The sequence below is a fragment of the Polistes canadensis genome, unplaced genomic scaffold (assembly GCF_001313835.1).
Source record: "Polistes canadensis isolate GaletaPanama2010 unplaced genomic scaffold, ASM131383v1 scaffold_191, whole genome shotgun sequence".
In the NCBI taxonomy this organism is placed as follows: Eukaryota; Metazoa; Arthropoda; class Insecta; order Hymenoptera; family Vespidae; genus Polistes; species Polistes canadensis.
In genome coordinates, this window is record NW_014569738.1 from 192,814 (window position 1) to 217,790 (window position 24,977).

At 31.1% G+C, this 24,977-nt stretch overlaps 2 protein-coding genes across 5 annotated transcripts in view; both read right to left on the reverse strand.

Moving 5' to 3' along the window:
• The window catches only part of LOC106789570, a 189,580-nt gene that overhangs the window by 67,819 nt on the left and 96,784 nt on the right, over positions 1-24,977 (reverse strand). For all 3 annotated transcript variants that reach the window (XM_014753908.1, XM_014753907.1, XM_014753905.1), the window contains one exon: positions 24,648-24,690. In XM_014753908.1, coding sequence (XP_014609394.1) covers positions 24,648-24,690 — 43 coding nt within the window. The remainder of the gene's footprint in view (positions 1-24,647; positions 24,691-24,977) is intronic.
• LOC106789571 lies at positions 1,307-20,268 on the reverse strand. 2 transcript variants are annotated; one of them, XM_014753910.1, is made up of 4 exons: positions 20,005-20,268; positions 15,708-16,527; positions 6,580-6,647; positions 1,307-1,634 (listed from the first exon to the last, which is right to left on the reverse strand). In XM_014753910.1, exons 2-4 carry the CDS (start codon positions 15,898-15,900, stop codon positions 1,617-1,619), a joined length of 279 nt encoding a protein of 92 aa, XP_014609396.1. In that variant the 5' UTR covers positions 15,901-16,527; positions 20,005-20,268; the 3' UTR covers positions 1,307-1,616. The 2 variants fall into 2 exon arrangements, with proteins under 2 accessions (XP_014609396.1, XP_014609395.1); XM_014753909.1 differs by lacking the exon at positions 1,307-1,634 and having other exon boundaries at positions 6,477-6,647.

Sequence of the window (24,977 nt, forward strand, 5' to 3'; positions counted from 1 at the left end):
TTTAGTTGCATTTTTTTGGATGCGTGTGTTGTTGAAAGGAAGAATTTCAAGTAACTTGTTTGACTAAGAACGACTATGACTATGACTATGACGATGACTATGACGAAGTCAATTGAATATGACGGCTAACGATGCGGTTGATGACGGACGATGCATCAATCCACCAGCAATTACGCGATTACGTAATTGCCATGGCGAAACTTCGGATAATGTTGAATGAAAATACACAGCTCATAAATCATCCTCTTACGATTGGAATGAAGTATTACTTATCTATAAATTAGATCCCCTTATCTTACCGTTATGCCATTGTGTATTCTAGTAAAAGATATAACTGTGTATTATTAAATGTTGGATTTTATTTTTGTTTCTTTTGTATAGAATAATAATTTATCGTTTTAATTAAATAATATTGTAAATGATAAGATGATGATGATGATGATAATGATAATGATGATGTTGAAAGAAAATAATTATAATAAAAGAAAAATATGTTTGTACTTATTTATAAAACAGATGATACAGAAATAACTAGCTGTATTAGATAGAATGACAATCCTGTTATACGACAGGATATACAAGTAGCTATATATCCAATACCTCTAATCAATTATAATATATATATGCTTAAGTTAAGAGTAACGGTTAATCTATGTTAATACATAGTTATTATATAAAATAACAGTTTTCACACTATAACGGTAACACCTTGACATCTAATAGATTTTTTATTTTTCTATTGTAAGCAGATATATTTTATTTCAATAGATAACGTTTCATCTAACTTCAAGAAAATGAATTTTACTTGTTGCATAATGTTGTCGTTATAAAGGAAAAATAAATTCCCTTTTCGTGACAACTGTCTTTCATATAAGGGATATCTTTTTCGATTAGAATAAAGAAAAAGAAAAAAACAGGTCGTTGCTTAAGTAAAATAAAAAAGAAAAAGAAAATATGCTACCTGGTAATCCACCAGGAGAAGTAATTAAAAAGTAAATTAAGTTTGGTTAACGTCGAAAGTAGAATTGAGAAGGGTAACTAGTTGCTTACTTATTTTGTATAACGAAGTTATTCGTAAACGAAACTGATTTTATAATAAAAACTTTATATATTTTTCTCCTCATTCCATCGAATAATATATTTTTCATTAGAAATGTATGTGCAGAAAAATACAATAAAAAATAAATAAATATAAGAAAACTTTTGCTGTTTAATACAAAAATCTTGACACAGAAAAATAAATGTCTTGTAAGAATAATCTATCATTTGAAAATTATTTGTTACATTAGAATTTTGTTGTCTTCTCATTTATTTTGCCCTGATATAAATAAATGAATGTAATTCATAACGAATAACAATCATTCTTATTCTCTATCTCACTTTATTTCTTTCTTTATTACATTTTCACTCGAGACATCTGTTCACTGTTGTGTTACAGCATCATACATCCAATGCAACAACTGTTTAGTAATAGCATTGCACGAAATCAACTGGCCTCTTTTTCTTTTTCTTTCTCTCTCTCTCTCTTTCAATTGGTAGAAACATAATCTATGTCGTATACATCGTTTAGAGAAAATTCGAGTTAAGAGTAGTCTTGTTGTCTCTCGATCGATTTACTACGAGGAAAGGAATATCTGTAATAAAAGTTTAACACGAGTGTAAGTTATGCGAGATTCATTACGAGGAAACGTTTGCATAATATAACTGAAACGATGAACGTATTATACAATGTTGGATGACTGACGTATCAAGACTAATAATAATATAGATAAAACGAAAGTTACAGAATAATAATAATAATAATAATTATAATACTAGGGGGGTTTTATACGCGTAAACAACGTAAATGTTCAAAATAACGATTGGAAATATATTATTATATTCTTGTTTTTAAGTTATCGGCATAAAAATTGCATTCCAATTGTATCTACATTTAGTGTGATGATGATGATTATTATTATTATTTGAAATGTTTTTTTTTTTTCTTGTTCTTTTTGTTTTTTTTTTGTCGAATAAATATCCACTCGATAATATAATATCCTGAATCGTGTGTTTCGAGTATTCCACGTCGATGGATTCGTAAATCCGTAACTCGAGATGAGTGGCTTTCACTGGATGAAATTCTTCGTGCAGAGAAGGTCGAAAATATTCAGAGCAGAACGTTGAGATAACTCGAGCATCCGTTGTGACAAAACGTATATAGATATACATATGTACTTAAATCGTATAGAGAAAAGGATACTTATATATTTATTCTTTTTTAAATATTTTATTTTATTGTTGTTTCTTTTCTAAATTTAATATAGATCAATTTTACTTCACGGAACACGTTCACGCAAAATTATTCACAAAATTAATCTTTTATTTTTCTATTTCTTCCACCTACACCACGTTCGAAATAATTTCCACCATTTATTATCGTTTAAAAAAAGAAAAATAATATAATACGATTGAGTAAGGGTAAATTTTCTGAATTATCGATTAAATCGAACGCATTATAATATCTTTGTTTTCCAATCGTTAAACAACGTCAACGATACCACTGAATAACAAACAATTCGATTATATTCGAACGAGACTGAGAACATGAAAAGTAATTATCAACGAGTAAAACGAGTCATATATTAAATCTATATACATAATCAATAATAAAGCCAGTATTATTCTACACGATATATTATATTTTTCATTTTCTCGTGTATCGATCCTTCGGGATTTTTAATTAAACTCCGATCGCCAATACGTTTTGTCCTCATTTACTTCTTCAATGTTTTTTCTAACAGAAACTAATAATAAAAACGTCCGATATAAACGAAACAGGCTTTTACTATTTTTCTTTTTTCCCCATCCCGATCCAATATACGTGTTAGAATATTTTCCTCCATCTCTTTTGTTTTTATAATCATTTTTTATTTATATAATACCTATATATATATATATATACTCTCATGTATATTATTATTATTTTAATTCGAAATTCAAATATTTTCTTATTATTTCATAAGATAAACTTTTCGTATTATAAAAAAAAAAAAAAGAAAAAATGATATAAAAATTGAGAGATTGTTTAGAAAAATTGGAAGATTGGATGAAACGATTGTAAAAATCGACATACTAAATGTTTGTCGCGTGTATCGAGTGTATAAGTATGGTAACACATTCCCACGTAATGACGTTTCTCACAGTTTTCTCTGTCTCCTTTCATCTCGTAGAGAGTAGCAAAAGATATCTCTTCCCATAACTTCCCGAGCATGGGTACAATGAGGTTCGTTGTTCGAACGGTATATAACCGTCGAGTTATTCGTGTAACCATTCGCGCTTGTCGCTTTATGTGTATATGAAGAAAGAAGAACGAAATACTTTGTCGTAAAAGTTACTACACCACCATGAGTTTTGCCCCGTTCGTTCTTTTTCTATAAAGTGAGGGGGGTAGGGAGGACACAGTGCGGTATTCAACTAACTATCGATGTCGATTTAATGTTTCAACGATTAATTTCACTTCTAATTTCAATTTCTTTTTTTTCTCTGATTATAATATTAATAATGTATTTAATATATAAATTAAATTAAATATTTCAAATTATATAAATCWATTATTTTATTATAATATATGTATTAATTAAATAATTACTCATATGTACATTAATATATTTATATAAGCGTGAGAAAAATAAAGTGCATCAAGACAAAAACAAATAAAGAATAGAATAGAATAAGGGGATAAGAACGAATAGGATGTAATGGGGAGATGGGGAGAAGGGTGAGAAGGGAAAGGGCTTTCATTTTGCCTATCAATGTCAATTTAATATTTTAATAATTAATTGCACTTCTAATTTCAATTTTTTTCTGATATAATATTAATAATATATATTTAATATATAAATTAAATTAAATATTTCATTATAATATATGTATTAATTAAATAATTACTTATATGTACATTAATATATTTATATAAGCGTGAGAAAAATAAAAGTGCATCAGAACAAAAACAAATAAAAAAAAAAAAAAGAAATAAAGAATAGAATAAGGGGATAAGAACGAGTAGGATGAGAATGAAGATGCGGATGAAGATACGGATAAGGATGAAAATGTGGATGTAATGGGGGGACATGGGGGAGAAGGGTCGCACGCGCGATCACCCATCCTCGGTCGGGTTATTGCGCCATTAGTGCCTGTCTATGGGGTTTATGGAGCTGTTCCACTGTAACACGCACGCACATGTTCGCGTAAAAGCGGTACACTGTTTAGCAGTATACATATATATATATATATATATATAGCAGCATGGGAAGTGCATACTCAAGTAATCTCATTGATTACGTTACGCGGTTTTAGGAAACAAGAAGAAGAACAATCTATTACTGTAAATTATTTTGTTTTGCCTATCATCTCATTGTACTTTCGTTATCCTATCCTTACACCCCATACCATTCCCTTTAAGATTCCACGTTTTCCCTTAGAACATAAAGAATTATTTGATTACGTTTGCATTTTACGTATTGTTGAATAATATCGATTACACTGTTAGATTAGAAATTATTTTCTTCATAGAAGAAATAACAAATATTACGGGAAAATAATAATTTTCATTTATTAATTTTATTATAATATATTAATCATACTAATTAGAATAAATAATCCACAAGATAGAGATTACCCATCCTTCTTGAATTTTTGTTGTTTTTATTTAATTGAAAGAAGAAGAATTTAGTTTATCGAAAAGAGAGAAAGAAAGAAAGATAGTTGTAACGAAGGGAAGAAAAGGAAAGGGAAAGACGAGAAATACGGATGAAGAGGGCGGGGGGTGGGATGGGAGGGATTCAGGATAACGGAAGAAACAGATAGAAAGAGAGAAAGGATTAAAAGAAGAAAAGGATAAAACATCGCCGGCGGGATTCGAGAGATGAATAATTGTACAGACGTGTTCGTTATTACGGATAAAGATATCTCTTTGGATAACCACACCGGTAGTAGCTGAATAGATACTTCCCTATCACCACGGTCCAACCCTTTTCTACTACTACTACTTGTTTTGTAATCTAAAGGAAGAAGAAACGTAGATCAGAGTGAACAAACTCACACACTAACAGTCAACTATTACGTACGTGTAAGTACGTTCACTTATTCTACAGGTGTTTTCACATTGGATAATATTTAAACTCCATGATTTTTTATTTTAAAAAATTTCAAATATACTCTCCTATTATTTCTTTTATTTATGATTTCAAGTGGTTGTGTGTATGTATTTGAAAAGAATAAACTCGAAGGGAATGTACAAAGGGATTTTATTGCAAACTCTTATGGTTTGACGTTGAATCTGGAACGTGGGTTCTCTACCCCTCCCTTTTTAAACTCCCCTTCAACGTCATACTACGATTTCTGGTTTGATTAAACGAAAACTAACGTAACGAGCATCTCGATTGTTCGTTTGCATTGATATATGTGTATACAACTATACTTCTATGGTATTAAAAAATAAATAAATAAAAAAGGAAATAAAAGGTATAAAGAATAAGACTAAGAAGAAGTTAGAAGAAGTTTAACGTGAATTCGTACGTCCTCGATGAAGGAAGATTTTACGATCGTTTTTCATGGTTATTCTCGTGTAATGATCTACGAAGGGATCGTATTTTATTTATAGAACCTATGATTCGCGCAAAAACACTTTGAAAGGAACGCTAGAACGAGATTAGACGAAGGAAGAATAATCCTGTTTCTAGAGGCGTCGATTAATCGAACCTTGATTGAGTTAGATTATTCTTTCCTTTTTATTCATACCCATCGTGAATAAAAAAAACAACTAACACCACACGATTTTACTTATATATATTACTTATTAATATTATACTTTATTAATCGTTATAAATATATTTGTATAAAATGAATCACGAAGAAACAGGATATAAAAGATTCAAATACAAGCTTAGTATGATCATTTTATTCGAAATAAATGATTTTATTTTTTATCAATCTTCCACGACACCAATTTATCTATTAAATATTTTCAATTATTTAATGCCAATCGAGAAAAAGTTACGTTAATTTAATCTTATATATATTTCATTCTATTCCACTCTTCTCAATTCCATCGAATTTTCATTTTCATTCCCCTTTTTCAAAGTACTGCCTTTTCAATTACTATTACTACTACCACTACTACTACAATTCATTATCGATACGAGATATGATCTTTCCTTTACGACGATACTTCGCGTATATGTATTTAAGTATCACGCATGGTAACGAAAGTGAAGGTAAAGAGAAAACGCACCTGCGCTCGTAATTTTTCGCGATCTTCATCGGTTCGAGACGAGTTCGAAATGCGGTCCACCTTGAAGCGACATAAACCGTAGGTTACTCCCTATGAAAATGTAAATCGTTCACCCTCCTCAACCCTCTTCTACCTAACAACCACCCTCTCTCTCTCCTCTGTCCCCACCTCCCCCTTCCCAACTCTTCTACTACTTTCTTCTTTCCTTTTCTACCTCATGTTCCTCTCACCTTGTCCTTAACGACGCGCCCTTGGACACTATTTTATGGTGATTGGATGAGCCTTAAAACGTAGAACATACTTACCAACGGATTTAGTGTTTCACTCGTGACTACTATACTGGAACATTCGTTCGTAATCGTTCGGTGCTTACCTGGAACATAAAAGAACGTGGTAAGCGTTAAGTACTCTCTTTATCCTTCGTACAAACATAATAGAAAGACTGGTATTCTTATTTTATTTTTTTTGTTTATTTTTAAAAGGCGAAAGCGTGAAGAAGAAAACAATTTTACGGAGTTACAAGATTGGAACTTTCATCATCTGTTGAATGATTCGCGAAAAATATAATTGATATTATTTGTCAAAGTTTTTATTCGTCGGTGGTGTCTCATCTTTTTTTGAAAAATAGAAAAAAAAGGAAAGGGTAAAAGTTTTCTTTAAGTTGCATCATCGTTAGATCGACGACCATGTGTGTTTTCTTTTTTGTTGCAGGTGTAATCGACGAAATGATTTTCTCGCGAGTACGACGAGTATATTTGTAAAGAATTTAAAAAAAAAAGTCACGAACTAAGTGTAGTTACAAATAAAATAAAAGAATAGTAAGAGAAATAGAAAAGGGATTGATTGATATATAAATAAATATTTTGTAAAAAAATATTTTTACAAATAATTAATCTCGAATACATACTTTAAATTCTTTTACTGTGATTAATTTTATATATATTATTAATTAATTTTTATCATATTGTATACAGTGAACAATTTATTAATGCATTTTCTAAAAATACAAATATATCATTTTTGTTTTTCCTTTTATTATAAGATTTCCTTCTAGTTCATTCTATTATAGTATTGCAACTGTTGATGCACTATTACCGTATGCATATAAAACTGCACTTGAGATACTGCTTACACCGAATACTTTCCTGTTTCACATGTTGCATCTTTCCAGGGGCAAAAGAAAGTTAACTCTACACACTTTACCTTTTGTTTTCTCAAATCCCTCAAAAACAAAAACAATTTTTAAAAAGATTTATAAAAGATTCATTTTTAACACGCTTTCTAAAATCTTGTTTATGCTCAAACTAAAGATAATTAAGTATACTTTTAATTAAAAATGTTAACTACCTATATTGTATACATTGCATATAATTCTTGTAAACAATTCACAAGAAAAATTTACCATCTACTTTGTTATAGGGAACAAAAAACATAAAAGAATGCGTTAAGAAAAATCATACTCTCCTAAAATCTAATTTCTCTTATTAAAAATTAGTTTAAAATGTTAATCACACACTCGGATGAATATAAATGTTAATTAATAACTTTTTTTGTTCGAACACATGGACAATATATTTAACTATGAGTTATATCTTAAAATATTTTTCCAAGATTTTCATGATTTATGGTAAAAGTTATAAGAAACACAATGAGACAGTTAGATCGTAACTATCTAAGGAAAACAACAAAGTCACTTAACTTTCTCGATGTAAGTCAAGCTTGTTTCTCAGTTAAATAAGTTATTACCTGCGATAGGATCTGTCTATCTGAAAGTAGTTCTTTTGTCGGTATAAGAGAGTTGAGAAAAGCCGGATGTTAAAGCAATTCAAGGACTTAGACAATTTCTAACCTAGACGATGTATTTATCAGCTACTAAGCAATTAACTAATCGTAACATGGATTAGAAACCATTTCTAATCTCATTCATTAATATCATTTTCTATTTTATAGATATTATAACTATTGTATTAACAAGATTTCGTAACATATTTCAAATACTTTCTCGTTCAGAAACAAAATTGATTTCTTTTTTTGTGTTAAAATCACAGATATTTTCACGCAACAATGGCGTGAAAATTCAAAAGTCAAAGTGTATTAAAGGTTAAAAAAAAAGAAGAAGAAAGTATTGGTGGAGTATAGAATGAATGGAAGGTAAGGGTGAAAAGAAAAAGAAAAAGGAATGATCGGAACCTGTAGATGGAAGTGCAATCAACGGGGTGTATACTCTCGCGAAACTCGTGCCCTCATATGCATACTCGTCTCATACCATAATAAATCCGACAATTTGCATGAGAGAGAGAGAGAGAGAGAGAGAGAGAGAGTTCGCATATAATACACAACGTCCTGTCCTGGCGTATAGAAAGTGAGCGTTACGATTTTCAGAGGAATTATAAATCGTTCTACTCGGCAGATCGGATATGAATTACGATGGGTGCCATGGAAAAATATCATAGGGCAAGAAGAAGAAACATTGGAATCGTTCGTAACACACACACACACACACACAAGCAACCACAACCCTCTTCTCTCTCATTCCCTTCCCTTGTTCTATTTTGGTCCCCCTTTTAAAACATAGTTTATCTTGGATATCTTTTTATAGACGAGATATGAGCTTCCCTCCCGCCACACAGTTTCTTACTTGTGGTATACAAAGTATACCTAGAATAATTGATAGGCGTTGATATGATTGATGAAGACGTTAAAAATCGTCAATGTAATCTTCGACGTGTACGATCGATTAAATGAAAACTTATACATATATATATATAATTATAGTTAAATATATTATAATTTATAGTCTATCACAAATTAAAGATATTTTAGTTTGATTTATAAAATGATGTACCATATTTTGGTAATAATTGAATACTTCGTTATTCTCGATATAGAATTTTCTTGTTAAAAATACAATGCTAGTTGAAGTGTTTCTATTTGAATAGAAATAACGATAACACCAATGAGAAAATGAGAAAGAAAGAGAGAGAGAGAGAGAGAGAGAGAGAGATGAATAGAAAGTGATAATACAAGAGATGAAGATTCGTTAGCCTTTATATGAAACAACGAATGACAAAAGTTTCACGCAAAGGCAAAACTGTCTTTTGTATATAAGTATTCTACGTGTACTTATTATTACGATGCAGCTGCATTCTCACGAATGCACTCGAAATATTCCGTTTCTCCTATTGTCTCGGCCTTTATTGGAAGGCCGAGACATTCTCAGGTGTATAAACGCACACCTTCGTCCATCGATAGGGTTGCGTCAACAACTTTTTTTTTCATTCTTTCTCTCTCTCTCTCTCTCTCTTTTTATTGTTTTTTATTTTTTTTATTCTGTCACACAGTCCTGACGCAATTCAAAACTTTAACGCGATTCGGGGAGGGGAAAAATAAAAAAGAAAAAGAAAAGTCTCGTTGAAATTTCCCATACCGTTAGAAGAATGCTTATGGCAAACACGTGTTCACGCGTTTTACGTTGTTCTTAGGGTGGTTATTCGAAGTACGTCATTTACGTCAAGACGGAAAATAAAATCGTCGAATTAGACTATCAAAGATCGAAAATAGTATAAAGAAAAGGAAGAAAATATGAAAAAAGAAAACGATGACGATGATGATGACGATGACGGTTGTACGGATTTCTTATGTTAGTTAAATTCGAAAAGGACTACTACTATTACTACTGTCGTTAGTTGAGTCACATTTCTTGTTTTTAAGGAAAATCTATCGTAGAAAACAATAACGAGCAAAGTAATTTACATCACAGCCGTGCAAACTCTCGTCTACGGTATCCTCGACACGATCCTCGTCGCGATCATGGTTTCTCGCCTGGTTTATATTGTGATCTATTATAAGACCCACGAGCTTCCACAAATAAATTCAGTGTACGCCGTATGTCTACCGGCACACGCGTTTATTCACCACCATCACTATCACTATCACCATCATCATCACTATCCATACATGCATTCACGAACAAATATATGTTCTATTACGCGAATAATCGTTTTTCTCCAGAGATTTAGGAAATGATTACTTACTGATCATCTCGTAATCAAATATAATTGACTGCATCTTTCGTCATCGTCATACGTATATATATATATATACAATTTGATGTTTTATATCATCGTTTTTTATGAATTAGATAAATAATTCTTTTCTTTTATTTTTTATTTTTGTTCTATATATGAGTATTATGAAAAGAAAAAAAAAATTATTACAATCCGTTTGTTTTAAGTATACAAAATATTTATCCGAATTTTTTTCAAAGATCTTGCAATGATGCACAATTTACAGCATTGCATTCTCTGACATATTTTATAAATCTTTGCAGATCGATTTAATACTCAATAAAGTATTGTACGCGTAGAAAATAGAGTGTCCTTTAAATTAATGCAAAAATCAAGAAAATTTAATGTTTTATTATTTATTCAAATTTAATGTTAACTTGTAGAAAATGTATAACTAACAGTAAAATGGTTGATATGTTGCTAATATTTGGCGAATGTAAAAGGAATGCACATGAAACAATATTTTTTTGTCAGGTTATTGCAAGTACTTGAAAAATCATGACTAGAGTTACGTGGGACACCCTGTATATATATATATACGAACACTTCGAACTATTACGTGGCTTAATGGAATCCCAAAAGTATGGGACACAGATGTTAACCATTTAAACGAAGGGCAAAAAAAAAAAGGAAAAACCAAAAGAAAAAGTAGAAAAATTTAACGTAAATGTCGAATTTTGTTGGGTGACGAGTTGAACAACGATTGCACGTATGTGTGTATACATGTGTATCTTCTTAAAACAAAATAGTCAAAGAGAGAAAGAACATTAATTGCATATAAATAATTTCGAAAATAAATGCAGATGCGAAAAATTAAATGAACCCACCCTCCTACCCTCCCCCTTTTTTTTTCCTCACCCCTATCTATCCATCTTTGTTGTTCAGTATTCCCTTATTATCCAGCAGTTTGTACAACAGTATGAATTTTGAAATATAATTCGATAATAGTGTCCGAGTGCATAAGAAAATTAAGTGCAACCTTGGTGTCCGTAAAACGATTTCATCCAATCGAATACCCTCGAGCATGGTGCATTAATCCACAATAAAGTTATCCCCCGCCATGATATATTACGAACCTATTAATTCTGGAAATCTTGAAGATGTATATAAGTACGGCGCCAGACTATCGGAATGTAAAACATATCCCATAAACTACCTGCTCTCCATCCCATAGACACACATAGACATGCCATTACATGGGAAACTTGTATCTCTCTCTCTCTCTCTCTTTTCAAGTATAGGCGAATGTAAGAATCTTATGGTGTTTTCTTTTTTATTTCTTCATGATTCGTATCCGTCTTAAAAAAAATCTGTTTGATTGTTTGGTTTTACTTTATTTTGGAAAGTTTTTCTATAGAACAAAATAAAATGTAAAAAGAAAAATATAAAATGAATGAATTTATTTTCACTTTTCTCGGCTATGTTTTTTTGTTTTGAAAAAAAAAAAAAAAAAAAAAAAAAAAAACAATTTATTCGACGTGATCGTAAAATAATTAAGCACGCGAGATAACCGAAAGAAAGAAAAATTTCTCACAGGTTTATGGGCCAACAAAGGCTAGGGACGAGGTGATAAAAAGATCGGATTTATGGTCGGAGTGGGATCGATATCCGTCGACAAAAAAGAAAAAAGAAAAGAACAAAAAAAATTACTGAGAGATACCCTTTGAATTTTCTCTCTCTTTCTCTCTCTCTCTTTATCTTTTCTTTTTCTTTTTCTTTTTCTTTCTATCTCTTTTCATCCGCAAGGAAAGATTATTTTTCTTCGTCGAGTTAGTGTGCACGTTCCAACCCTCAACTTGTTGAAAGTTGAGAAAACGACCGAGAAAGAATAACGAGAAGAGTCATACAAACTAAAACGACATGCTCGAAACACTTTAAACGTTGAAAACACATCGGGTGTTGCACGTTATCTGTCTTCTTTGTATGAAATTTCATGGTATAATAATCCCCTTTGATCCTGTATTACGAAAGTGAAATTGCAGAAGGTTTTACTAAAGAGATTTCAAACAAGAACAAATAAAAATATATAATGTAACATTTAAATCATTCAAAATATATATATATATATAAATAAACTTAAATGCAATTAATAATTAAATTACGTGATTCAGAAAATTATCTTCTTCTTCATAAAATTATGTTAACAATTTTTAGCAAAAAAGATAAAACAAGGCAAACCTTTTATCAGATCTTTCTTTTCAATTAATTAACTTACATTTTTTTTTATTTTTTCAATAAGAGAAAAAGAGAGAAGATAAGGAGAAATGATCCATGGAATAAAATTTTTTATTTAATAAAAATCCCTGAGTAGTACGATACGAAATTTGTTTAATGATTAAGAAAAAACAAACGTGACTTTCTTCGTGCATTTTATGCGTTAACAAAATCATCAAGGAGATATGATTTCGCGGTTGATACTATCTCTCTCTCTTTCTCTTTTTTAATTCTGTCTCTGTTTCTCTAAGATGGATCTATAAATTATTTCGCTGACGTAATGATAATAAATTGTCGTCCGTTGGGACGAAAAACGTGCGTCATCGAAGAGACAATTGCCCTTGTGCCGATTACATTTTTAATCCTTAATGGACCAAGGTTCGATCTTGCTATATCATATTTCATTTTATTTTATTTGATTTTATTTAATTTTTATTTCAATTTTTATATTTTCTTCCAATCAACGAATACATTTTAATCTCGCTTTGAACAAAAATATTTTACCCCCATCGAACGTGAAAAATGATTGACGATTAGAAATTATTCGAAAATGATCGCAGTCAAATTGAATGACGGAATGACGGAATGAACTGTTCGAATAAATCATTTTTTTCTTTTATGCTTAATTCATTATTCTTTACTATTAAATATTCCTTTTCAGAGAGATAAATTAGCAGATAGATAGAGAAAGAAAGATAGAGATTACTTTTTAATTCGTTCATTAACATTAAAGAAGACATGTTACGATAGGGGAAGGTGTTGAATTAAAAACAAAAACAATAAAACTGAGGGGTTTTGAAAAGAGCAACTGTCAACAAGATGTGAGGATGCATCCAGAATGATGAATAAAAAATTGGTACACTCATATGTATAGAAACAAGTGTAATATATATTCTAAATAGAAACAGAAAAACAGAAACAAAAAGTATTAAATTTTGCATCGTATACACGCGTTTGTCGTTCTATCTGTTTTTCAACGTGAAAGTGAGAGAAAAAAAGTGAAAAAGTAAGTAGAAGAGAGATAGATAGATAGATAGATAGATAGGTAAAAAGAGACAGAGAGAGAGAGAGAGAGACAGGTGGTTATTAATCGTAAAAAAAAAGAATCGAGTAACATTCGATACTTTCCAATTAAACTAACTGGACGAAGGTTCGACGGAAATGCCATTGGAAAAGTCAGCGAAGCATCGGACCGGACATTGTCAAAGAATAATTAAATCGTGGGTGTGTGTGGGAGAGGTGTTGCGTAAGGTGAGAAACATAAAACTAGTATAACGTAGATTTAAATTGACCTAGATATACAATTGAAATTGTTTTAATGAGAGTTAAGCGAAATTTTGCATGACAATTAAAATAATTTACAATTAAATGTTCAGATAATTTTTTTGATCACACAATTTAGATGGGGGTGTTAATATTAGTGCATAAAAAGGATGGTAGGAGAAAACAAATGTCAAAACAAAAACAAAAAAACGATAGTTTTATTACGTGACAACAATCGATTGTTTCTGATCGTTTATAAAATCTTTTTCGAAAGTACAGGTATCGTTGTTTGATGCACGATTGATGAAATAATGGATTGAGTGCACCATTTCGTTCGGTTCTCTGTTATTTGGATTTCACCATGATCCTTTAAACAACTCTCATTTGCCCTTTTTTATTTTTAATCTTGTAAAAGATTTCTTTGGAGAAACATTCATTCGCGTTTAAATTGTATCTTTATATAGGAATATTATAAAAAATCCTTTTCTTTTTTTTGTTATATTATTATTATATTATTATTACTCTCACTTCTCGATCTCACTTTCTTTCCCTTTTTTTCCTATAGAATTGAGTCACGTGTTATATTAATAAAAAAAAGAATCACGAATAAAAATTCGTGTCGTTTACTTATCAACGAGGTCAAGTTAATAACTGTACAAAACAAAAAAAGAAAAAAACATAAGTTTCGTCATAAAAAAAGAAAAGAAATTATGAATACTTTATAACTTCCTGTGGATACAACAACAACGACAAACAAACAAACAAAAAAATAAAGAAATAGAGAAATAAAAGAAGAAAAAAAAATGATTTCGTCAAGATGAAGCGATTAGTCAGGTCCGACTTCCTTTAACCGAAAATCGTGTCAAGGTTATATGATTATAATCAACAGGATGTTCCCGTTATGTTTCCCGTACAATCGACACTTCCTTTTAACCCATTTCAAATGACGCATACTTTTTCTTTTTTCATCGTTTAAAAAAATATATGTGTATAATGATTTAGATTATCTTTCTATTTTTTTTCTCTCATTATCATAAAAATGATAAAAAAAAATTGAGAAGTGTATCGATCGTACACAGGTTAATCATAAAATAATCTCACCTCGATTGATTTTCTTTTAAACTCGCGCTTGTTTGCGGTCATCGAGATAAAAAATAAAGAAAGAGAGAGAGAGCTGCGAATGAAATTGCAAAAATTCGACCCAAAAAATAACACGTGCAATCCTCTACCGTCCCACCCCAATCCCCCTCACATTCCCACATCGAAGACCACAACGATGAATCGTAATTTTTTGCATTCGAGCAATGCAGTAGATTATTGCCACGTTGAGATTTGCTTCGCGGTTTGGGTCGAGAATGCTACAGGTATCAGTGTGTACCTGTAGTATTTCATTTCTACGAAATAAAAAAAGGTAAAGAGAGAAAATGAAAATTATCGAAAGTATTTTATGTAATCAATGATTATTTTCTTTGCATTTGTTCATCATCATTTTCACTCGAATAAAAGTGTCTTATTTAGAATTAAAAATTATGATTAATCAAAGAGTTTTGTTTTTATTTTGTTGGTCAGTTAATTTAATTTAATATTATTGTACCCGATATGAACATGTCGGTCGAAATGGGAAAGAAATTTGTGCAAAAGTATTTTATGCATGTTGTAGAAAAGAATCGGAATAAGGAAAAGTTATGACATACGTGTTACAAAGTTGCATTTAGACGACACGCGGAAAGAAAAATGATATGTCAACTTCTATGTACTCTTACGAGAAAGATATATTTATGTGTGTATGTGTGTGTGTGTATGCAAGTAAACAAAGTCAAAGAGAAAAAACAATTGTAACGATATTAATATAATTTTATTCGGACGCGAATTATGCACACACGACGTACCTGCAATTTTTCGTTCACGCATTCGACGCCAAAGTGCTTCCGCCTTTCGCATCGGCCAATTTTCCACCTTAGCACTGAAACTCCGAAAGAATTTATATTCCTTCGATAATCGTCTTGTAGTAGTTGTATGACGAACTCCTGTTTCTTCTGTTGTATTAGCGGGGGTACCCCCGCTACTTTCTTCCGTCGACATTTTTACTTTTGATTTCAATTGGATCACTTAATTTTCTTCACGATTAATTTCTACTTTCATATTTATTATTAGGATCATTGATAACACACTATTCCGAAAAATTAACAATTACAATACTAATTCACGATAAAATTAAATCTCTCCTGGACATGACGAATTTAACAATTTTGTTCTTTCCCATTTTCTTAACCACTCTTCCAATTTGCTTAAACACTTTATCCGTTCGTTCGATAAAGTAACAAGCTTGAATTTCAGACGAATAAATAACTCGTAAACTCGTTCCTCGATGATCATTCATCCTCCTCATGATCCTTTCTCTCTCCTTTTAAAATTCATCGATTTGTCTAAACTCTCTCCTCGTAAAATTCTTTATTTTTATCATTCGAATAAAACGATGAACATTTCTTAGACAAATTCAAGATCCAGTCTTACTCACAATAATAATAATAATGGGAGTACTTTGTCAGAATTAGGATATCAGGTACGAATAGCGCGCACTTCCTAAATTCGGTTTAATAAATTCGTAAATTTCAATTATTTTCATCCGAATTAACAAATACAATCATAATTTTCTAATTAGTTGAATCCAGATACTTATCCGAATACGATACCAGTTTGTAACTTTTTCTAGAATAAAAGTATAATGAATGAGTAAGGGGGGGCGTGAAGGACAAAAAAAAATAAAAAAGTAGAAAAAAAATCCGGCAGGAAAGAAAGTATTATACTTTATCGATCGATAAAATCGTGTTCGATGTTGTGATAAATTAATGCAAACTGATCGGGCATATCGAATAATAAAAGTAAAAATGTTTTAAAGTACGAGTGCAATACTGAAAGATAGACGTTTATTTTCACGGTAAAGATCTACGGAGCAAAGCAAACAAAAAAAATGAAAGGGGGAAGGAAGAAAACAACGGTCTCGGTCTCGATCATCCCATTCTCTCGTTATTTTCGCAAGTGTCGAGATTCCTACTCGTATAGTTGAATACAACGAAGATAGAATGAGAAGTCTGGTTTGATTCGGATTGTTCGTTTTATATTAGCACCTCAAGGTCTTAAAACGATGAACCGTAGAAAGATTTATCGCGTTAGGTTTCGAGTTGTTGTATTGTGTCGAAGGAAAACCCCATAATCACGTTGGCCTAACGAGCGATTTGTAATACTTCGAGAGAGTATTGTACATCTCGAAAACGTTAACTGGGGAAAGGAAGAACCCTTGGGAAGAATAAAATCATTTAAAAAAATATTTGTTCTTATTATTATTGTTATTTCCCCCAATTATATAGAAGATGATATAATTCCAATCAAATTTCAAAAAAACAAACCGCATCGTTGTAATTATTATATTTTTCCCAAAATTCACAATAAATAAATAAATAAATAATAATGGATTGTAATATAAGTTTGATTAAAATGCGAAAATACAAATCATTCGTGGGTTCCCCTGTTCAGGATTTGAGATAGTATTAGTAGTAATCGTATCAAAGTGGGACGGAATCTTCTCCTCGAAGTAAAATTAGCGAGTTCAGAAATTCTTATTGGTTTATTTTAAATAGAACGTTCAAGGAACGTTTCTAAACTCATCGAACATTTTTAACTTGGCAAATTTGTGTTTGATTTTAAAAACGACAGATTGGATAACGAATAATAATTCATAAGTTTGATTTTGATCATTTGTTTTGAAAAAGAAATGATCTCTCAGATAGAAAGAGATTAAATTATCTCTTTAAAAAAAAAAAGATTAAATATTCGTTAAATAAATAATACTATTTTCTTTTTATAATATCACGCGAATAAGAAAGAACACTACAACACTAAAAGACTGAAAATTAAACTTTGATTCGAACAATAAGGGTATCAAACACCCCCACCTCATCCTCACCCCCCACCTATCTGTTCTAAGGATCGACTTACGTTCGATTTGCGATCTATCGATCCTAATTCAGTATTGTTACGAAACGTTTCTTGGATATTGCTAACAAACTGTGTATGTGTATATATGTCCGCACGTCGTAACTCTTTACATCGTTGTTACTACAACGTCGTCGTGTGTTTCTTCCTCCTCCTTCTTTTCCTACTTTACTTCCTTCACCTCCCCCACCGACCCCTTCCCACCGCCCCCCCCCTTAGACTTGATCGAATCGATCTTGCGAGTAATTAATTTCAACGTATAGTTGCATAAAAGTGAAAGTTTTGATCTCCTATTGGCGAATCAAAAATGAAGATGAAGATGAATTAAAGGAAAAAAATGTTGAATGATTTTTCTTTTTTAAATCTAATTGAAATTTATATAAAATAAAGAATATAGGATAGAAGATGAATAATAATAATAAGAATAAAAATAAGAAGAAGGAGGTCGGATCTTATTCATCCTGATTTACGAGCCACTTCGGAAACTTTAACACAGATACTTCGTCCTATAGTTGTCACGTCGTGTGTTCGTGTCCTATATTGACTTGGAAAGAAAGATTTAAGGGTGTAGAAAAAGAGGATGGGGTTGGTAAAGTAGTTGGAGGGGAAGTGAAAAAATCTCGCGTGTATTTATCGACGCACCTTTGAACTCTTTGTCAAACCAAGAAAAAGAATAAGGGCAACGAAATGAATTTCTAAGGGAATTGTTTGTAATATGTTTAACGATGTGAAATATTACCGTAAGAATTTCCGCGTGCGTGACACCTTTCTGTTATCTATACAGGAAGTTATTCTGTTGAACGAGAAAAAAAGAAAAAATATAAGAAAGAAAGAAAGAATGGAAAATATAAGAGGAAAGTGTAGCGAAACATAAAATTCAACTAAACGCAATGCGTTATGAATTATGAATGAAGTTGAATACCGATCGAGGAATGAATCCCATACGATATCGATAGATCTCATAGGATCTTTAAGAAAACAGTGTTTTCTAATAAAATATTTGAAAATTATTCAAAGAATGTAATAGAAAAAGTATACGTTCAAAGTGAAAAAAGGTATCGCTAAATTATTAGGTAAACTGTATAAGAAGATAAAAACCTGTCGTCGTATTAATTTCGTAATCGGTTAGAAATAAAAGAACAAAAATAGTATTAATCTCGAGTAAATATAATAATAATAATAATAGTAAAAAGAAAAATCAATCTATTTGGGATCTATTCGTGGTATGTCACTGTACAATACGATACAATAAATCTAATAAATTATAATTAGTTAACAAAATTGAAATCACTTTTAATCATCGATTATCACCGATTTTAAAAAACAATTTCATTGTAAAATTCCAAAACCAATCGTGTAATCGAAAAAAGAAAGACACACACATATATATATATATATACAGTACACGTTCCCTATATACAAGAGAGTAAGAAAGTTATGCGATTTTGTATTCCCCTCTTACTCCTGCTCCTGTTCCCCCTTTTCCCACCCTCTTTCAAGGAAGGCGACACTTTCGAATCGTGATTTACGACAGCATTACATTGCTCTGCAACGTTGTTAAAAAGAATATCCTAGGAAAGTTATAATTACCGAAGGCGAGACTCGTGAAAGTGTCGCGCGTATCCTTTTTAACCAATTTTTTAACTTTATAACAAAAACCAAATACGTGATAACAAAACAACAATAACAATAACAACAAAAAGAAAATGTTAGAAAATAAGAAAAGAAAAAGGATAGGAAAAAGAAATGAAACAATTATCGATCTATACAATATAAATCTTTCTTTGTAATAAATTTTATCAACGACAAAAAATAAAATAACTTTCTAGAAAGAAATAGTTGATCACACGTTTCCGAATAGATAAAAAAAAGAAACCACAATAATAATAACAATTAATAAATGTGTCACACAGGTAAGTTTGACAGGTTCAAAATTAAGAACATTACATTTCGATCTTATTAAACGTTTCATCCCTTAATCTGAACTTATTCAGCAACTCGATCAAAATAAAGTTCTCAATTTTTAAACCTATCCAACTTTCCTATTACACATTTAATAATAATTATATATTTCAACGAGACAAACAACTAATTGATTAATAATAACAATAATAATTAATCGTGAAACAAAACGAATGATTTTGAAAAATGGGGAAAGGAAAAGTGTCCTTTAAGGGATCCTTTCGATCATACGTGCATTCAACACGCACGTATGCACTTACTCACGCACGCATACACTTACGCACGTAAGCAAGCAAGCAAGCAAGCAAACAAACAACACGCAGGACACGTACACGCGTTGACAAACCCGAAAAAATATTATTTAAAAAGAACCCGTATGGATAAAAGGTATATGTATGTATATATATATATATATGTGAACGCGCGCGCGCGCGCACGAATAAAACGTGCGCGTGGACGGCGCACGATAAACTGCGCTAAGCGCCGGGATGCCAACGATACCGACGACTGCCGTCGACTTCCATTGGCGCCGCAAACGGACCAACGCAGCAAACCATCCTTATACTACCTACCTACCTACCTACTAATACTAATACTACTACTACACTACTACTATGACGTCGATTAAACGCCGCGGCGCAAGCGTCCCTTGTTCTTCTTCATCTTCTTCCTTTTTCTTTCTCTACTATCACTCACACCTACATACTATTACCCTTTTTTCTATCCCTTTTTATCTATTATAGCTAGCTAGCTACCACCCTTTTACTATTAAAATACCTTCATCGTCACACAATCCATTTCTTTTTCGATTGATACATTTAATTTAATTTCTTTTTTTTCCCTTTTTTCTATCGTTAATTCAATTTTTAGTTAGATGGAAAATCTAATGGTTCGTGAGTTTGTTAAATGAAATATTACAAAGTTTTTTAGAAAAAAAAATTGTAGTGTATGATAGAATATAATAAATACACACACACGAATGTGTTTTGGTTCATCTTAATATTGTCTATACTTGATTAGGATTGAATGATTAAAAATCATTTAATTATTGTTTCCAAATATGTTTTTTCATAGATTGTGTTTCTTATCTTTTTATGGGTATCACAATTATGTTAAATTGGTTTTTTATTTCTTTTTTTTGACTACAATATATCATCAATTCCTATTAGATTTATGCATTCTACAGGTAGTTACTTTCCTTTCAATCATACAGATTTCCTTCGAGACTCGTCTAAATGTAAACCCTACTTCGTAATCGGATTTTTCTTTTTTACTTTAGAGAAATTTTCTTTCTCTTGTTAAATACCTGCCGTCTAGTATCGGTGTTACGTTATTATGCACACGATGAGTCAATAATTATTATCACCTGAAATAACCTCTAAAACAGCTATTCACGAATAATAATAATATTTAAATACTGATGCTGATTATTATTATTATTAATAATAAATAATCTGATTGTTATTTTTACAAACCAAAAAAGAAAAGAAAAAATTGAAATTGAATCCACAAAAACACGTGATTTAAAGTACTATTATCATTATTATTTTTTTTAAATCGTTTGATCGAAAGTTTATCGATGACAATCGATAATTTTAGTATTATAATTTGATATACCTTGCACATAATCGAGTAATTACGATTTCTTTGTCCTATAGTCAGATATATAGTCAGCGAAGTAGAACGTTGCTGAAAGCCAGCAATTAGTTTAGTCGATGGGAAACATTTACAAATCATTTTCGTGCATGCCTAGAAGCTAAGATCGCATTGACGCGTTACTTATTCATTTCTACTATTTTATTATTATTTTCTAGTATATATATATATAGTGTATTTTTTCTGTTTGATAATAGCCGCCGAAAGATCTATGATATTAATATTAAATGTTCACAAACGAACTATCTTTTCCGGTTGGGAAATAAAAAAATATACGAGTTTGTTCATTCGCGTTTCTAAAGATAATTGTCTTATCGAAATTTCTCTTTATCTTTCTCTCTCTCTCTCTCTCTCTCTCTCTCTCTCTCTATTTCTCTATCTGTTTCTCGCAACATGAAGCAAATAATACACGATCGATAATAGCTGTTCCCTAACAACGTTCACACACGCATGATAATGATACCAGAACTCGTAATTAGTTTCTCTTAACTGAGAACACGAAGGTGTGACACGCGTAAACCTAATTTGCAGCTTTCCATCCCACCCCCTTTACCATCATCCTCACTTTCACCCTCCACCCATTAAGAATTTAAAGTTCGGTAAAATAAAGTATCTACGGATTAGTATACTTTTGATTAAAAAGAAATATACTTTTATATATATGTATATATGTATGGTATATGTAAAGGAAAAAGAAAAAAAGCTTTTCCACGTTCATTTATATTATTACCTTGGAAATCATTGACTCGCATAAGTTTTCGAGGCGTTTTTATAAAAAGCATCCACCTTCGGACACTACCAAAATAAACCGACTAAAAATATTCAATGACGGTTTACGAAAACTCATACTATTTTAAACGTCATTTTAAATTAACAACTAAATGAACCTTCTTTGAAAAAGGTAGACGTGGGCTCTCGGAAAATTAAGACGAAAGTATTCTTATACATATATATATATTATATAATGAAGATTGTTGATTGTGAAAAATATTTAAAATTATTTTACCTGGATTTTTCTTATCTGTAAATTTCATTTCTTTTAACATTATACTATTCAATTCCTTATTTGATTTATGCATACATATATATATATTACATGATGAAGATAGTTGATTATGAAAAATATTTAAAAGTATTTTACCTGGATTTTTTTTATCTGTAAATTTCATTTCTTTTTCTTCTTTCCCCTTTTTATAATATACCCCATCAATTGCATATATACATACATATATATATATATATATATATATATAAGTAAAAGACAATGAAACATTGTAGTCGAGTAAAGAAACGGTACTACTACGATCGATCAGCGAAAGTTTAATTAATTATCGAAGCTCACGTGAACACGCGCTAATTGCTTTCTCGTGTGGCAACCAGACCTGACTCTGCTACATTGTATATATGTGTCTGTTGACACACACCATACCATACCATACCATACCACAACGACTACATAAAGTTTCGCTGGCAATGTGAGATTATTCGAAGGCATCGCGGCAAAACCCTGTGCGGTGATTAAAGCTTCCGGTGCAGGAGGAGGCGTGCTGACCCGAGGCTAAAATTAAGAATTAAATCAGCCACGCGAGCTACGCAAATGTGTGGCCTGCCTTCCCACCCCATAACCCCATCCCCCTCCCCCCAACCCACCGATTACTTTCACGATCGTACTTTAACCCCTTAGGCCGACAAATCGTTACGAATCATTTCGAGAAAGAGAAAGGAAATTAAACGGAACCAACCCACCCCCACCCACCCATTCCCTACCCCATCCCACCCTCTAAACAAATAAACCAAAAATATTTACCCCTTTACTATCATTTTTCTTTTCCTAATTTTGTTTTACTTTGACGTTGAATTTTTGGATTGAATTTGTATTTATCGAACGCGAAATAATTCGAATTCCTTTCTCTCTTTTTCAGCCATTCTCTCTTTTTTCTCTGTTCTATTTTATTTTTCCTTTTTCTTCCATATAAAATTCTACCAAGCGAAAGCTCAAAACGATCGTCGAAGCGTACGTACGTCGTATCTGTCCTCGACCTGTTTAGAAGCGTTCGTTTTCATGGCAAGTTCGTTGCTGATGTATGAACGACGAGTTAAATCGGATTTTCGATCGAACGAGCACGTTTCTAAAGAGTTTGACATACCGTTAAACTTTTCTATACATTTACTGTATGTAACTATTATATATAATATATATATATAAATGTATGTATGTGTTATTGTGGGTTGGCAACTAAGTGATTGCAGATTTTTTGATTGGCAACTAAATAAATGTGTTTACTTTAATAAAAACCTACAGGTCTCCTCTCCCCCCCCCCCTATCTATCTATCCATAAATCTCTCAATCTTTTTGTATGAATAAATACTTACATATATATATATATATAAAGAAATTATTAAAATAAATGTAAAATTATAAAGAGAAAAAATGATTAAAATAAATTTACAATGTGTGCCAATTTGTTGGAAAACCAAAAAAATAAGAACGTGTGTAAGAAACATTGAATTTTACTTGAGTAATCATTTCCCTTCCTCCTCCTCTGTAAACATATGGATATATAGGTTTTTGTTAAAGTAACCATACTCGTTTAGTTACCAACCCAATATATATGTTAAACGTATATAACTACACGCACACAAAGAAATCTTTATTCAAGAGTAACGTCTCTGTCACTATTCATTTTTAAAAACGACGAAATAAACCGTTAAGTTTTCTTCAATGATTTCTAACGGGTCTCACGTTAGTTATTTTCCATTCCTAATATTATTTCCATTATGCTTATGTTTAAAGAAACATGTAAATTTGTTTCTAAAGACAGGTGGTTGGTGGTAGTGGTGTAAAACTTACACACAATTCCTTCCTTTTTTTTTTTAAACATTTCCCATTACTATATGACTAAGAAATTGTTCGAAAGATTATTATTTCTTTAACTTTGTAACATTGAATATCTATTATTATTAACGTATTTAAGTATTAAACAATTTACATGCTTGTATAACATTATCTATATTCGTGAATACGAATATCAAAGAGAGAATCACCACATTAGAAAGTTCGATATGTCGAAGAAATACATGCACACATATACATACATATATGTGTGTGCACGTAGTGTTACAAGAAAGGTAGAAGCAACTGTAACGATAAAGATAGTGAGAACGTAATAACATTGGATAGGATTCTACGTTATATGCGTTAAAGAGATAAGACTCACCTGATAGTTGTCGTTCCGATTGCGAACGTGGCTGCTGCAACGACTGAAACAAGACGGAACATCGTTATCGCATTTTCTTGCCTCTTTACATGCTACCTATCTGCATCAAAAGACAGTTTTTTATTGCATTTCTAATTGATATCGTTAACTGACATAATATTCATCGAATTTATTGTGGAAAATTAATGATAATAATTATGCACCTATCTGTTCCTCCTCCTCCCCCTCCTCCCAACGTTTTACCTTGACAGAGATTCTAATGATTGAACATTAATAAATAAAATTACATTTATGATTGTTTATATAAATATTTGTTTGAATATAATTATC

What these genes read in the sequence shown, in the direction of transcription:
- LOC106789571 (XM_014753909.1), bottom strand. Translation starts at nt 15,900, where the DNA reads ATGTCGACGGAAGAAAGTAGCGGGGGTACCCCCGCTAATACAACAGAA. An exon ending in GCGTGAACGAAAAATTGCAG is followed by an intron (nt 6,648 to 15,707) that starts GTACGTCGTGTG and finishes TTTATGTTCCAG; the next exon opens with GTAAGCACCGAACGATTACG.